The sequence below is a fragment of the Chrysochloris asiatica genome, unplaced genomic scaffold, assembly GCF_000296735.1.
Source record: "Chrysochloris asiatica unplaced genomic scaffold, ChrAsi1.0 scaffold00003, whole genome shotgun sequence".
NCBI classification, from domain to species: domain Eukaryota; kingdom Metazoa; phylum Chordata; class Mammalia; order Afrosoricida; family Chrysochloridae; genus Chrysochloris; species Chrysochloris asiatica.
The window spans coordinates 44,715,081-44,732,453 of NW_006408521.1; the positions used below are offsets into that span (position 1 = coordinate 44,715,081).

Consider the following 17,373-nt stretch of genomic DNA (forward strand, 5'->3'; position numbering starts at 1 on the left):
TTGAAGGACAAGCTTTCTGTAAAAATTGTACTTCACAAAGTAAGTGAAAGGCAAGACACAGCACGGGGGTAGGATATGGTAATGTATATAACCGACAAAAGATTGCTAGCCTTAATATATAATAAATAATTATTTAAATCATTAAATTGAAGAAATCAAATTGATAAATGGGCAGCAAACTTGATCAGCAGATTCACGGAAGAGCAAAAGCAAGTGGCTTATATTCATGAAGAGTGATGCTTGATCTCACCGGTCATTGAACAGATGCAAAAGAAAGCATGTCATCAGATTAATAAATACTCAAACGTCTGATGGAGCTCCATGTTGTGAAGCAGGAGGAGCAGTGGAGCCCTTGTGCATTCTCAATGGGAGCGTGCATCAATTCAGGGACCCTAGGGAGAAATTTGGCTACATCTAGTCAATTGAAGTTGTGTACTTCTTTAAGTCTAATCCTTTTATTCTTAGAAATCTACCTAGATAAACTCAGATCTGTTCATAGGAAGATGTGTATTACAATAAACAGATCAACATTTCTTATAATAACAAAAACAGCTGAAAAGTAAGTCAAATGAGAATTAACAATTCAATGCATAAATATGTTTGGATATAAAATGGGATATTATAACATAGTTAAAATACACACATAGTAGCACATATACATACATTTCACACAGTTGAATGGGAAAAACAAGTTGTAAAAGTCTATGTATGATATTTTACCATTTTTGTAAATACAAAATTTTATAACCTTAACTTTTCCTAGTTCTAATTCTTCATTTCTAATGCATGCTTAATCACTGTTACTAGATTCTTATAGAAACCATTTTGAATTCTGTTGATGGAAACACTTTGGAAGTTATATAAATATAATGCAGATTTCTTAAATGAATTCTAGAATGTAAAATTGTCAGTCTTAAGCCCTGTGAACCACAAGGTCAGCATTTCAAGCACATCAGCAATTCTGTGGGAGAAAAAGGGGGCTTTCTGTTCCCACAAAGAATTGTAGCCCTGGAAATCATATACAGCATTGCTATGAGTCAGAATCGACTCAAAAGAACTTAACAACAAAAATCTTCACATATAAGCTTCTGTAAAAAAGACGTGACTCAATGGAATGTGGAAACCATCAAACAATATCATTAATATCACATGCAAGTAAAATTTTACTAAAGGTGATTCAAAAACGTCTGCAGCCGTACATAGACAGAGAACTAACTACTAGAGGTTCGACCTGGATTCAGACTAGGATGTGGAACATGGGATATCATTGTTGATGTCAGCTAGATCTTAGTTGAGAGCAGAGAATAAAAGAAAGTTGTTCATCTGGGCTTTATTGACTATGCAAAGGCTTTTGACTGGAACCCTGAATTTTGCTAATGAGGGACTTGTGCATAGACTAAGTGGCAGTCATTTGAACAGAACAAGGAAATGCTCAAGGTTTAAATTCAGGAAAGATGTGCACCAGGGTTGTATTCTTTCACCAGACGCATCCAATCTGTATGCTGAGCAAATAATTCAAGAAGCTGGATTATATGGAGAAGAACATGGCATCAGGATTGGAGCAAGACTCATTAACTCATTAACAACTTGCAATATGCATATGACACAACCTTGCTTGCTATAAGTGAAGAAGACTTTAAATACTGATGAAGATCAAAGACCACAACGTTCAGTATGTGTTGCACTTTAAAGTAAAGAAAACACAATCCCTCACCACTGGAACAATAATTAGCATAAATGGAGAAAAGATTGAAGTTGTCAGAGACTTTATTTTGTTTGGATGCTCCATCAACACTCATGCAAGCAGCAGTCAAGAAATCAAAAGATGCATTGCATTAGGCAAATCAGTTGCACAAGACCTCTTTAAAGTGTTCAAGAGCAAAGATGTCAGTTTGAGGCCTAATGTGCACCTGGCCCAATCATGGTATTTTCAGTAGCGTCGTATGTATGTTGGGTAGTGAACAAGGAAATGTTGGGTAGTGAACAAGGAAAACCATAGAACTGATGCATTTGAGTTATGGTGTTGGAGCAGAATATTATGGATTGGCCAAGTGGCTGCATTGATGGACTCAAGTGTGGCAACAGTAGTGAGGTTTGCCCAGGATCAGGCAGTGTTTTGTTCTGCTGTGCATAAGGTCACTATGGATCGGTTCCAACTTGATGGCACCTAACAACATGGATTTCCAGAAGGACAAACAAATCTATTTTGGAGGAAGTTGCTCCTTGGAAGCCAGATTGGCCAGACTTCATCTCTCATACTGTAGACATATAACCAGGAGGGACCAGTCCCTGGAGAAGGACAGTGTGTTTGGTGAATTGGAGGGTCAGCAAAACAGGGAGATCCCAATGAGATGGAGTGACACAGTGGCAGCAGCAATTGTGAGGATGGTGCAGGACTGGGTGGTGTTTCGTTCCATTGTACAGAAGGTCACTGTGGGTCAGAACTGACTTGATGACACCTAACAGCAATAGTAGATGAAAGTATTTCTCAAAATGTGATCTTCAGAGCAGTGTGTCTTGGGGATGTTATGTGAAAACTGCTTCAATGAGAAAATAGGGGATTTAATAAAAAAATTAGAGGGTTTCTGTACCTTTGTACCCTCTTTTGAGATATTTAGTATGGAAATATACTTTAAGAACTAAAGACATACTACAAATGAAGGAATACACCAATTTAGGGATTTTGTATTTTTGGAATACACTTTGTGACATACAGCTTTTTTTTTTTTTTTTTTGTATATATATATATAAAACCTTCAGTTGTACGGTTTCATTTTCTAAACTATGATTTTGGTGTTTGTAATTCCTTTGATCTTCCCTAGTAAGAATATTGAAGTACAAGCAGATGTATTATTTTATTATTGTTATATAAATAAAGTATTAAAATGTAAGCTTTTACACTGATGGTGTTTTATATTACTTTCTTCTTTGGTAAAGGTGTATTTATGTTGTTGTTAAATTCCAACTCATATCGACCCTATGTAGGGTTTCTAAGGAGCAGCTGGTGCATTTGAACTGCCAGCCTTTGCGGTTCAAACTGACCTGCAGTCCAATGCTTATCCTACAGCACTATACCAGAACTACAGGGTATATATGTGGTACCTAAAAATTATTAAATTGTTTTTTAAAGAGCTTCTTTGCACTATTTACTTTTATTACGTATGAAGGCCTGCTTTTCTTTATGGTAAGTCAAAGATGATGAAATCTAAAATACTGTCTTGCAAATATCTGTAGACATCTTTCTTATCTGTAAAATGAAAACAATGTTTTTGAAATATCAACTTGTTAAAGTGATGTAAATATTTGGACCTGCTGAATCTGTTTTCAGGTATTCTTTCAGTGAGTATTATGTAATCTATTGCCTTTTTTGTTTGTAAACATAAAATTTCATTTAGTGGTCTGACTTTCTAATTTATTTAGTATTGGTATTCTGAATTTTGATATAGAAACCTTGGTTTATTTAATAAAATTGGTAAGTCTTTTAAGTAATCTCCTAGCAACGTCTACCAAATTTCCTTACTTTCATTCCATGTATTCTCATGCATGTAAAATTATTTGGGAATTTTAGGCAAAGATTATAATTATTTTTTAAAAAAGCTTTTATTATCAATTGAGTGATAGTTTACATGCAGAAAGTGGGTTTTGCACTCAACCAATCAGTTTGCTACATTGCAATGATTCCACTTCCCTCAATGTAACATTGGCCAACAGGCCAACAATAGTTACCTTTCTTCCCTCCCCTTTCTACCTTACAATACACAAAACACACAGGAATATGCAATCATTTAAACAACCAAAGGGCACATTTTACAAGCCAGCCTCCTGCCCACCAGCACACAGTCTTTCTCGTTCACTGAATCTAGAGTCCTCAGCTGCTCAATCTCACTATGCCTTTACTTCTGCCTCTGTGTCTGGTGTCACTGCTTCTCTGGTTAGGATCTCACTCTGTTCCTGTTCTTCCTACTTGATGGTCCTAGGGTCCTCTGTTTCTGGAATGCAAGATTAACTAGTACCCCTTTTTTGTTATATAACTTCTACCTTTGCAGTTGTGACAATTATAATTAGTAATGATAACAATTACTATTGGATAAAAAAAATCCTACCCCTTCTCCTTTTGCCATACCCATTTCAACAAGATGAAAACGATCCTGAAAAAATTATTGCTAAACTACAAATACTCCTTAATATTTGTAGTTTAGCAATAATTCTAAACTGTGGGTCTTGGAAAATTACCAAAAGACCAATATTTTTGCTTCTTGATTTTTAAGAGTTTTAATTTGGTTTTAATATAGTCTTTAATTAATTAATTTATTAATTATTTTCTTTTCTGTTTTCTGTTTTCTAGCTTGTGATGAATGGAAAATACTACCCAAACCAAATCTTCATAGAGATGTCAACAGATTTGGACACTCTGCAGTTGTCATTAATGGGTAAAAGAAGCACATTTGTCATTTTTCGAGTTAAGAGTATCAGTTATACTATCCATGTGTTCAGTTAATCCATTTGAAAACTATAGTTTATACTTACTGGCATTGGATTTTATGTATCCTTATTGTGGACGGTGTTTTGGTTCATTAATCATATCTTTCATTCATTTCTGTTGGAATATGTTTAAAGGCCAAGGAATGGAGAAAGATGTGGCAGTCTGCTTCTGTAAACATTGCTGTTGCTAAGTACCGTTGACATGGGAACCCTGTGTATACAGTTTCCAAGGAGTGTCTGGTGGGTTTGAACCGCTGATCTTGTGGTTAGCAGTAGATTAAAGTCTTGGAAACCCCATGGGGCCGCTCGCCTCTGTTATATACGTTTCCTTTCAGTCGTAATGAACTTCCCAGAATGCAAAGCTAAAGACTTTTGATATACCCTCAAAGCAGCCCAGCTTTGGCAGTCATTCTGCCCTCTTCCCTTTTTTCAGAGACCAGTTTTAAGAAATTACTTTTTCCTTAAAAATGGTCACCCTGAAAAGATACATAAGCTAGCCTCATATTTCTACCAAGGAGAATGAGGAAAGTGAAAAGATTTAGATTCTCATTTAGTTCTGCCATTAACTAAATGTATGGTTTTTAACAAGTCATTTCACATTTCTGGAGTTTATAATTCTCATATCCATTGGTGATTTGGACTGGATAATCATTAAGTCACCTTCCTTCCCTAAATGAATGCGATTTTTAGAATTCTATAGCAAACACTGTGCAATTTGGATTCAAGTGGCAGTAAACAAAAAGTTTGTAATTTGTAATGACACCTTTAAAAATTCATTTTCTTACCACCTTTTCCTAATTATGTAGTATTTCTCCATGTTACCACATAATAACTTGATCCTAAAAACATCTAGAATTAACCACAATGGAGCTTTGTAAATAGAATCATGTGGTTTTGGAAATGATCTTAATAGACTTCTCTAGTGAAAAATTATAAAATTATTTTACATTTTAAACTTTTCAAAGAGACTCTTGAAGCATTTCTTGATCTCTCCCATTTATTATGTTATGAATATTTCCAGAAATGAAAAAAAGAAGTGCTGTTTTTAGGGCATGTCAGACTTATTTAGCACTGTTGTTGTTGTTAAGTGCCCTCTGGACAGTTCTGACTCATAGCGACCCTGTATAAGGCTTCTGCGGAGCAGCTGGTGAGTTTGAACCATTGGCCTTGTGGTTCAAACTGACCTTGTAGTCCAGTGCTTATAATGCAGTGCCATACCAGGACTGGTTGTATTAACTCAGTGATCCATGTAGGTTTCGCTTTCCAAGTTGACATTTTGAATTTTTTTTGATCATTTAAGTTGTTCTTTTTATTTTAAAAAGGAGAGTAAAACATCACAACTAATTTCTCACTCCTCTGTCTGTGTTCTTAAAGTATAATTCAAGACAACAAACCTAAAGTTGGTGGTTCTGTGCTGTGGAGTCCGTTCTGACTCATAGCGACCCTTCATAGGATTTCCGAGGCTGTAAATCTTTCCGGGAGCAGAAAGCCTTATGTTTCTCCTGGGCAACGATTGGTAGTTTTGAACTGCTGACCTTAAGGTTAGCAGCCTGACTCGTAACCATAGCTCCTTAGCCATGTATAGTTGTTATCTACTTCTTAAAAAAAATAGTTCCCCACCTTATTAAAATGGTAGTTATTTCCCAGTCAGAAGAATGTAATTTTTAACTTCATTCCTTCTCCTTTCTTGATTTAGTGATGAACACTTTTTGAAAACTTAATATTTTCTGAAAACTTTACCAAAATCAAGCCAAACCCATTGTCATAGAGTTGATTCCGACTCATTGTGACCCTCGAGAACAGAACAGAAGTGTCACTTAGGGTTTCATATCTAATCTTTGAGACTTCCACAACTTTATCCCAGAATAATAACAATTATTCAGTTAGCAGTCAGATGGTTTTGCTACTGTGTCACCAGTAAGACCTCTGTAATATTTCATATCTTATCTGGAAAATCTTCAATATTAATTTATAATAGCTCACTTGTTGATTTCACAACCTAGAGAGGGTTAGTCAAAAGTATTGTTCCTAGGGTTTCGGTTCATATGTACAGAACAAAACATGTTGAAACATGTCTCTAAGCTCAGTGGATAGCTGCAGGAATGTTTTCTCAGTAATGCCTTTGTCTTCATCTCATCTGTTGTTGTTAGTGCTATTAAGTCAAATTCCCACTTATAGCGACCCTTTATAGAGATTCCGAGGAGCGGCTGATGAGTTTGAACTGTGAACCTTTTACTTACCTGCCCAGTGCTTATTCTGCCGTGTCACACAGTACCTGAAACAAAAGGTCCAGTCAAAAGAGTGGCTCCAGAGGGGATCCACTGGGCCAGTTAAATTCAAGGCAGAGATCAGCTTAGAAGGTTATGACGATCTTTTTTGGGGATTCCAAAGGGGTCTTCTTGAGAGAATTTCTCAAAGGACTCAGGATGATCATAGAGGCTTATTAGGAAGTTTAAAAATATTTTTATTTTTTTTTAAGAAAGAAAATGTGAAAACTACACTGGTGAAAAAAAAATCCAGGAAAGTTGCACCCAGCAATTTTTTTCCATCCCGACAATGTTCCTACCTGCTCAGGGTTCAAGGGCTGCCCTGTGAGAATTTTGTATGGAAACCCCATCCCCACTACAACCCTAATCTTACCCCTTGACACTTGTTTTTGTTCCCCTAAACTTAAAGAACTTCTAAACAGAACACAATGGGAGTCCCTTGAGGATGCCCAAATTGCCATTTGGATGTGGTATAAACGGAAGAGTGCAGAATTCTTTGGGGAAGGTTTGGTGGTGGTGGTTATGGAGTCGGTTCCGGCACAAAGTGAACCTGGAAAGTCGGTTCCGACTCATAGCGACCCTGTATAGGGTTTCTGAGGCTGTAAATCTTTACAGGAGCAGAAAGCCTCCTCTTTGTCCTGCAGAACAGCTGATAGTTTCGAACTGCTGACCTTGAGGCTTGCAGCCTGATTCATAACCACTATGCTACAAGAGCTCCTTGGAAACCCTGCCTTTAGAAGTGTTTAGACAAAGGTGGAGGATATGTCAAGAAACAATCATTTCATATTTTGATGTTTTTGTTGAATAAAGGTTTCTATGATTTTTGTAGTGATACTTCGTTTTTTTACTTTTCCTCGTGTTGTCTATTAGAAATATGATTTTAAAGAACATTGCTGATGTGTTTAAAAATAATATAAAATGTATACTTAAATGCATGTTTTTAAAAACTAATGTATTATACACATTTTTTAACAAACACAATTTTTTAAGATTCTTGCTTTGTTTTTAACAGGTCCATGTATATATTTGGGGGATTTTCTAGTGTACTCCTTAATGACATCCTTGTCTACAAGCCCCCAAACTGTAAGGCTTTCAGAGACGAAGAATTGTGTAAAAATGCTGGCCCAGGGATAAAATGTGTTTGGAATAAAAACCACTGTGAATCTTGGGAATCTGGAAATACTAATAATATTCTCAGAGCAAAGTGCCCTCCTAAAACAGGTAAGCCCCCCTCTCCCCCACTCCCAGTTCTTCCTTATTTGGTAATAACATTTCTATACTTCATTAGAAGAACAAAAGATCCATTTGGCTTATAAGAATTACTTTAGTAGCTTTCAGGAATTTAAAATTCAAAGCTGTAATTAGGGAAGTCCATGTTTGAATATAATAGCAATTAATAAGTTAATGTTTATTATCCATTTTCTAGTCATTTGAATGTTGTGGGTAAGGTGTGGGTCTGCCAACCCAAGGCTGGGGGTTTCTAGCCTCCAACAGCTCTATGGGAAAAAAAGGAGGCTGTCTGCTCTTGTAAAGATCGACAGTCTTGGAAATTCTATATAGGGTCGCTAATGACTACGGATCAACTTGATGGCTGTAGGGTCTTTTAATGTATAAAATATTTTTATATAAGAATCTTCTATACATATTTGTAAATGAATTCTTTTGCTATATATAAGTAAAACAGTGCTACCAAATATATCATTTCAAAACAATACTGTGTGCTTTAGGAAATAAAATGGAGTAATTTTTCTCTACTTGTTAATATTTTTTGTTCTTGAATTCTTGCCAAATCAGACCTGAAAATTAAAAGTATTTTCTAGAATGTGGTAGCCAATATCCTAGTTTCATAATCCTTATAAAAGTGTTGAAGAAATAAATCAGACTTATTAAAAATGACAGTAAATATTTAATTTATTCATTTATGAATGGTTGGGATTAAAAAAAATCAGTGTTCTTTAAATGAGTAGGGGATTTTACTAATGATGCTACAATGAACAAATGTATTTTATAGGTTTATTAATCTATATAAACTCAGATGGCTGTGAGTAGCTTTCTGAATAGTAAGTTTATAAACAAGTACTCTTAGAATGTTTTCTTTTGGATATACAGTAAAGATTGTGCTCGGTATAATACCAATAAGTCCTTGTTCCCAGCCACCCTACGTAAATTTCAATGGCTTTAGAATCTTGGTGAAATGAATAATTAAAGTGGTGGTAGGAAGGAGCTCTGGTAGCGTAGTGGTTACGAATCGGGCTGCGAACCTTAAGGTCAGTGGTTCGAAACTACCAGCTGCTCCGCGGGAGAAAGATGAGGCTTTCTACTCCCTTAAAGATTTACACCCTCGGAAACCCTGTACAGGGTCGCTATGGGTCGGAACCGACTCGATGGCGCATAACAACAACAACAACAAGGAAGTATCTCACACCCTGCAAACACAAGTAAACTACAAAGTTGACTTCATATTGGGGGACTTATTTTTATATTTAAGGTCAAAATAATGGTTAAAAATGCTTATTGATTCATAAGCAGATGTTCAAAATGTGCAAATTAAGAAGTGTGACATGTTCTTATCCCTCCTGTTGTGTTCTTTCTCCCATTTGTCTTACAGCTGCTTCTGATGACCGGTGCTACAGATACGCCGATTGCGCCAGCTGTACCGCTAATACGAATGGGTGCCAATGGTGTGATGACAAGAAATGCATTTCGGCCAGCAGTAACTGCAGTATGGTTAGTGTTTATGGGTCAGTGACCTTGGAGGTCACATTGCTCGTTGTAAATCATCAGCTCATCATGTTCCAGTATGGTACATGGAAGAGATGGTGTATGTATGTGGGGAAGACAGCCAGAATTCAGTTTATATACTTTGTGAGTAAATTGAATCTGAGGGTTTGAGAATGGGGTTTGTGTTTTGATCTGTCTTTAAGTCAGTGGTTACCGATTGGAGTTAATTGTCCCCTCAAGGTATTTGTCAATGTTAGGAAATGTTTTGGGTTTCACAACTGTGAGGCTCCTAGGGCCTTGTGTAGGTAGAGGGAGGAATGCTGCAGGTTACCCTACAACGCATAGAGCAGCACCCCACACCCAAGAAAGCTCTGGCTCAAAATGTCAATAAAACTGAGTTTGAGAAACCGACTTAATGACAATAACAACAACCATGGTTGAAGAAAGAGTGTTGGGGAAAAAAAATGGCAAAATGCACATTTATAGTAGATCAGGAAAGATGAAGGGTATCAAATATTGATACTGTAAGTTGTTGTTATTGTTAAGTGCCATGGAGTCAATTCTGACTCATAGAGACCCTGTATAGAGTTTCCAAGAAGTGTCTGGCGGATCTGAACTACCAACCTTGCAGTGAGCAGTCTAGTGCTTATCTTAAAGTGCCACACCAGAACTCCAATTTTAAGTTAGTTAATATTTTAAGTTAGTAGTATCAAAATGGAGTCCTAATGTGGCACTGAAGGATAAACACTGGAGTGCTGATCCCAAGGTCGGCAGTTCAAACCCATCAGCCTCTCCTCGGATACCCTAAACAGGGTCACTATGAGTTAGAACCAACTTGAAGGCAGCTAACTATAACAAAGCATTATAATATTTCACATTTTCTACATGTCAGCGAATTGAGAGAAAACATTGTAAATAGTATTTCCTAGGATAAAAGATTTTCCTATTGGCTATAACAATAACGAAAGACTGTCTACAGCAGATTTTTGCTAAAGGCAACTGAATATGATATACATTCATTGTTCTTTCTCTGAATGTTTATTAATCAAAAGTATGAGCTTGTTTTTCAAGGACCCACATTCAAGGCAAAAAGTGAGAAAAAAGAGTTTGAATTCAAACTATGGAAAAAACTTTTTGATATCTTCTAAAAATTTTCCCTGGTAACCAAAAATATTTCAAAATAATTAAGTGCTATAATTCTATTCTAAATTAGTATTTAAACTAAAAGGTTACCAGGGATAGGAGGGAGCGGAGAGGAATTCACTGGCTAGAGGGAGTGATGAGGAGCTCAATGCACAAGAAGAGGGTGGCTGGCAGAAGAATGATGAAGCTAGGGGAAGACACAAGGAGGTGTACATGGGCTAAAGAGGCCAGAGGTCCACAGTGATGTACACACAACCTTGGAACAACAGTGTTCTGTGCCTACATATATGGATTGAAACACAGGCCGGATGGGTAAGGTAGGAAGAATCTTGCAGTTGAGTGCTTATCCTATAGCACCACACTGGGACTCCATATATGAATTTATTCCACAAATATTTAAGAGTTTGAAAGACAATATTTGGATAGGAGTATTTACTTTTCTTGTAAACACAAGTATGAATGTGGTGGAGCATACAGTGGGCAAAATGAAGAAAATGCCCTAGATACTATCAAACATCTTAAAGCAATGAGCTGGTGGTCCTAGGGGCTCAGGACCATAGTCTCAGGGGACAGCATGGTCAATTGGAATAAGATAGTCCACAAAGACCATGTTCTATATCCTGCTTGGGTAAGTAGCGTCCAGGATCTTGAAAGCTCATGAGTGGTCATCTAAGGTGCAGCTATTTGTCTCTCCACGGGCAGAAGATATAAGAGTGATAATACTTAAAGAAGCATGCAATCAATTAGTTCAATGGATTGATGGAACATGTGACCATCAGTCTCCATGGCTCTGAGATCAGAAGAACTAGACAGTACCTGGCTACCACTACCAACCACCCTGAAAGGAATCACATTTCTAATGAGTCTCCCGGAGAGTGGGAGACAATGTGGAACAAAATTCAAGATTACTTAATTTAAAAAATAATAAAGACTGGGTTTACTGTTCAGAAAGAGACTGGAGGAACCGGAAACTCTGGCTCTTGCCTACCCTTCAGGTCTGGAAAGGAACTCACCCTTGTGGCCCAATTTATAGCCAAGCAGCAGATACATTTATGGGGGTGGTGGTGAAACAGCTACAGTAGCAAGTTAGGGTCAACCATTCAGAATCAAAAGGGCAACATTTTCCTAAGGACAAATTTGAGAAGGTGGTGGAATGAAAATAGGAATCACAAGGAGGAAGCTGGATAACTGTTGTTTCATGGAGGGGATTGTGATTATAGAGATGAAACAAAATGTATGGTTTGTTGAATGCAAACCTGATGATCTTGTCTGTAAACTTTCATTCAATTCACAATAAAAAGTTAGAACAAATAGTAATTAAGACTTAAAATGGAAGATTGGAAATTCTTTACTCTTCAGATGAAATCCTTTTGATTTCTTTGATATACTGATGATACCTATATAGTTGCCTTAATTGCAAGATGTACTTCAATTTTATTCAAGTTATAACATTAATCTGATATGACTATGCATTGAAAATTTGAATTACTTTTTAGATTTACATTATAATTCACCTAGTGGGAGTTATTTTAGTGAGTAATGTGGAAATAGGAGTTAAATAAAATAAGACGTGGGAATAAGGGACTAAAATGGAGAATGTTATTAGTAAAAAATTACTAGCAAATTTAATTTTAAGGTTTGTTGAATAACCCTGAGTTAATTTGTGTTTAAACAGTTGAAGTAGGTGAAGAAACCATCTCTCCCTTATGATCTAAATTTGTGTTATGTCAATAACTATCAAATAATCTAAATATTTGACCTTTTACTTTATATTTTATTTTTGATAATGATGTGTTACCAAGGAAAGCATTGAGTTAGATAGTATAAGTGGGCAGATGGTACTCACTTATAATTTAGAATTTGAGGTAATGTGTTTTGTAGACAGTTTTATCAGAATGTCTGGTGATTAAGTTAAACCAAATGCTAATGGGTACAGAAAGGTCTATGGGATTTCGGTGTAAATTATGTGCACTGTTACCCCACGCCATTATTTAGCCATATTTACTATAAGTTTCATATTTTGTGCTCTAATAGCTCATAAACTGCTTGCTTCTTACAGATTTTTATTTTAAATTTACATCTAAATACATTAGAGTGACGATTAGTAGAGTAATAGTTAATCTTCATAATTCGTTAGCTAATGTCCATCTGGTTCATTGGGCAAAAAATAATGCCAACCGTGTTTCAGAATGACAGTCAGCTTCGCTCCATCATTGATTAAATTGGCCCTGTGTGTGACTGCAATGCAATTTCATCTATTGTACTGGTTCAGTATAAATAAATGACTATATTGTTCCAAAGAGCAGTTGTTATTTGGAGAGACTCTGTTGTTACCATTGTTATTCTAAAGACTGGTGTGAAGCTGTTATTCTTTCTCTCTGCCAACATGAAGTTTAGCTACTCTTTGGACATTTTTATAGGCTATTTTATTTATTGGATAATTAAAGTAAAATTATTTCTTTTCTGTTAGCTGATAAACATTTAGAACTATGTATATTGATTATATTGAATATTGCTTAGATTTATATTGTACATAAATACAAAAAAGTAGTGTTTGTGAGGATGCTGTGGTACCAGGCAACATTGCGTTCTGTTGTGCATGGGGTCATTATGAGGGTAAACTGACTTGATTTCAACCAACAACAACCTGGGAGTCCTGGTGTGTGCCACTGTGGGTTAATGCACTGGACTGAAGAGTCGGTTTGAATCGCAAAGTCAGCCGTGGAAGCTCACCAGCTGCTCCTCAGAAACCATATGCAGGGTCTCTATGGGTTAGACCTGACTCTGCGGCACTTAACAACAACCAGATGAGTTAGAAAAAGTAACACTGAGAAAGTTTCTGTTTCCAGTGAAGATGTAGTGGTGCTTTAGGGTAAGCACTGGACGGCTAACACAAGGTGGGTGGTTCAAACCCACCAGCTGCTCCTTGGAAACCTTTGATGGCACTTAGCAATGACAGCAGCAACAATGAAGATGTGGTGGTTGAGTGAGAGTCATAAAGCAGTCTGAGGTTTTTTAGATGAATAGAAATCGACATTCCTCTCTGTGTATTTTATTTTATTCCTGTTATCCCTTAGAGAAAATGTAACTTGTTCTGAGGAAATCAGCACTCTGGATTGGCGGTGACTACAAAGTACTTCTTGTTGGAAAATATGTTGTTCTTGTTAAATGCTGTCAATTCACTTCTGATTCATAGTGACCCAAGAGGTCACACAAGGAGTGGCTGCTGGGTTTGAACTGCCAACCTTGAGGTTAGCAGTCTAGTGCTTATCCTTCAGTGCCACACCAGAACACCTGTTGGAAAGTGTAGTCGGTCATAGGTAAGCATTCAGTGGGTGACTTTTAGATCAATTGCTTCTGTTACTTTTATATGAATGCAGTTATAACCTAGTGTTAAGTTTTAGCCTTATTGACTGAAATGAAATGTCTCCCTCTCTTAAATGAGAAGGCTTGAGGTAAGTGTTTGTACCTGTGGAGAAAAACAATGTTGGGATGGTGCTCAAGCTACAGCAGTCTAGTGTTACATTTTTTGTGTTGTTATTGTTGTTAGTAAGTGCCATTGAGTTGGTTCCAACTCACAGTGACCCTGTTTAGGGTTTCCGAGTTGCAGCTGGTGGGTTTGAACTGCTGACCTGGGGTGGTGCTATTGAACCAGCACTGGACATTCTTTGTGTATTTCCTTCAAAAGCAATCACAGGGATAGTTGAACTAAAAAAATGAGTATCTCATTTTCACGAGGTCGGTTTTATAATGTTGTTCTTGTGTGGCATCCTATAGGATGGAGTAGTTACCCGATAGATCAGAGTAGGAATTACCCCCATAGGGTTTCTAGGCTAAAATCTTTATGGGAGAAGATTTCCAGGTCTTTTCTTAGAGCAGCTGGTGGGTTTGAACCACTGATTTTTGGTTAGCGAGTCAACTGCTTAACCATTGTATAACCAGAGCTACTTTTTTTTTTTTTTTATCATAAACATTAATAATGTTATGTGAAGTATCTGAACCTTTATGTATGGGTGTATACATGGTGTATGTCTGGGTGTAAACTTACCTCTAAAGTTTCTACATTAACTTGTTTCATGCTTTTAATCTTTTTTGACCTTTAACTTATCAGTGCAGGAATTAGTTGAAACATAATTATATTATGCAGTAAGATAAAAAAAGGTAACTTTTTCAGGTTTTCTTGTAGCCTCAATGATGTTGTTGTTGTCAGGTGCCATCGAATTGGTACCAACTCATAGCAACCTTATGCACAATAGAATGAAACTCTGCCCAGTTGTGGGCCAACCTCACAATTGTTGCCATGCTTGAGCCCATTAATGCTGCCATTTTTCCAATCCATCTCACTGAGGGTCTTCCTCTTTTTCTCTGACCCTCCACCCTACCAAACATGTTGTCCCTCTCTAGTGACTGGTCCCTCCTCACACTATGTCTGAAGTATGAAAGATGAAGTCTGACCATCCTGGCCTCTAAGGAGCACTCTGGCTGCATTACTTCCCACACAGATCTGTTTGTTCTTTTGGCAGCCCATGTGAAAAATAGACACTCAATAAACAGCAATTAACCACAACCATTAGTTAGTGTCCCTGGAAGTAAAATTCATTTGAGTTACCGAGAAAGAAATGTATCTTTCCAGAATGTATTGGATTTTGATAAAGCATCTGTTTAACTTTCCATTTGTGATTCATTTCTACAAGAATTGCATGATGGTTTTATTAAAGCTGGAATTATTTCATGTGATCATTAAGGGAAATGATTTTGTGCATTGGCTTCATTTTTTGAATTAGAAGTGTGTTGCCAATAGGAGAGGTTTTCATTAGATTATTTCTGTTTGATAACTTTAACTGTTTTGTTTTTTTTTTCAGTAGGATGCATTGTAATTAATTGAGACACTATGGATTAATGAAATGAATATGATAGATTTTGATTCAGTAGAACAGGACTCGAGACTGTCTTTCACTGCCAAAAAGTTGATTGAGATTCCTAGCGAATCTGCAATTCTTCATGGGAGAAGAAAGCCTTGTTTCTCTTCCATGGAGTAGCTGGTGGGTTTGAACTGCCAACCTTGTGGTGAGCAGTCCAGTGGTGATCCTACAGCACGAGCAAGCCTCCTTTGGGACAAGAAATTTGTATTTTAAAGTTCACATGTGAGGTATATGTAAACTGCTTTGCATAGGTGAAAAATGCCATCCTTTTATCTTTAAATTTTCTAGACTGTCAGAAACTATACCAAATGCCACGTGAGGAATGAGCAGATTTGTAATAAACTTACCAGCTGTAAAAGCTGCTCGCTGAACTTGAATTGCCAGTGGGATCAGCGGCAACAGGAATGCCAGGCATTACCAGGTAAACATTTCTAAAGTTAGTAAACCAGCTGTACATTCAGTGTGTGAATGAATACCATTGTAGTAAAGTGTGTTTAGTAAATGCATTTCGTTTTCTAAAATCCGAGTCATAGCAAATGCTGAACAACAATGTTAGGGTATTAATAAATAGTGTTATTTCTCTATGATTTTTTTTCATTTCAAGAAATTGGGAAAGCCACGTTTTATAACTGCATCTTTGCGTCTAATTCTTTAAAGGTACTTATGATTTTTTTGTATTATATACAATTGATTGATAAGATTCCTTTTCAGGGTTTTAAAAATTGTACCTTAAAACTTGGGAAACAAGCACCTCTACAGAACTCATATCCAGATTTAAGGAATGTGAACATAGTGCCATCTTTGACTTAAATGCCCTTAATTTTTTTTAAGTCTGTGAGCTCTTTTTGACTGCTTTTATATTAAATTATATCGTTTATAATAAATATTATGTTCCTTTATGAGAATCTAGATAAATCATACAAACCAGAACAGAGTTCGTTTTAAAAAGCCATTAAAATGTATCTTTTACTATCAATATTCTTCCTAGTGGAACTGTTCTTTTTAATGATAAAAGCTATAATCAGAGAATGATACTGGTATTTACCCAGTCTCCTCTTCTGGTTGTACAGGTGAATTGAGACACATGTAGAAGACTTGCTCAAAGTTACAGCACCTGTACAAGACAGTTTTCTGCCTCCTTCTGTATCATGGTTTTTGTTTTGTTTTTCTTAGAAATATTTTGAAACCTATATAATTATAAAAAGTGTTGGAGCATTCATTCACAGATGTTACTATGTCTATAAACAATCTCTCTAACAAGTTCATGTAATAAAATACAAATTAGATTGCCTTTAAAAATACCATTAAATATTAGAATAGGAGAGGAAGAGACAATTGTGGTGCATAGTGGTTATGAATCAGGCTGCTAACCTCAGGGTCAGCAGTTTGAAACTACCAGCTGTTTTGCAGGAGAAAGAGGAGGCTTTCTGCTCCCATAAAGATTTACAGTCTCGGAAACCCTATACATAGTCGCTATGAGGCCGGCACATAACAACACAACAACAAATGGTAAGCGTTGGACTGCTAACTATAAGACTGGCAGTTCAACCTCACCAGCTACTTCTTGGAAACTCTATACAGGTTCTTAACTCAGTGGCATTTAATAACAGCAACAACAGAGGGTAGACACGTGTTAACTTGGGTGAAGGGGAAAGCAGTTAAAAAAAAAATTTAAGTGTTGCCGAATCAGTAGCAACTCATAGTGACCCTATGCACAACGTAACGAAATACTCGCTGGCCCTATACCAATCTCACAATCGTGGCTACACTTGAGTCCATTGCTGCTGCCACAGTGCTAATCCATCTCATCATAAAAGTACTGTTGAGTATTAGAATAT

The 17,373-nt window shown here is 36.7% G+C and overlaps 1 protein-coding gene across 1 annotated transcript in view; it reads left to right on the forward strand.

Moving 5' to 3' along the window:
• Positions 1-17,373, forward strand: part of ATRNL1 (attractin-like 1) — an 827,041-nt gene that overhangs the window by 154,132 nt on the left and 655,536 nt on the right. The window contains exons 11-14 of the mRNA XM_006831380.1: positions 4,346-4,430; positions 7,762-7,970; positions 9,358-9,476; positions 15,824-15,956. Coding sequence (XP_006831443.1) covers positions 4,346-4,430; positions 7,762-7,970; positions 9,358-9,476; positions 15,824-15,956 — 546 coding nt within the window. The remainder of the gene's footprint in view (positions 1-4,345; positions 4,431-7,761; positions 7,971-9,357; positions 9,477-15,823; positions 15,957-17,373) is intronic.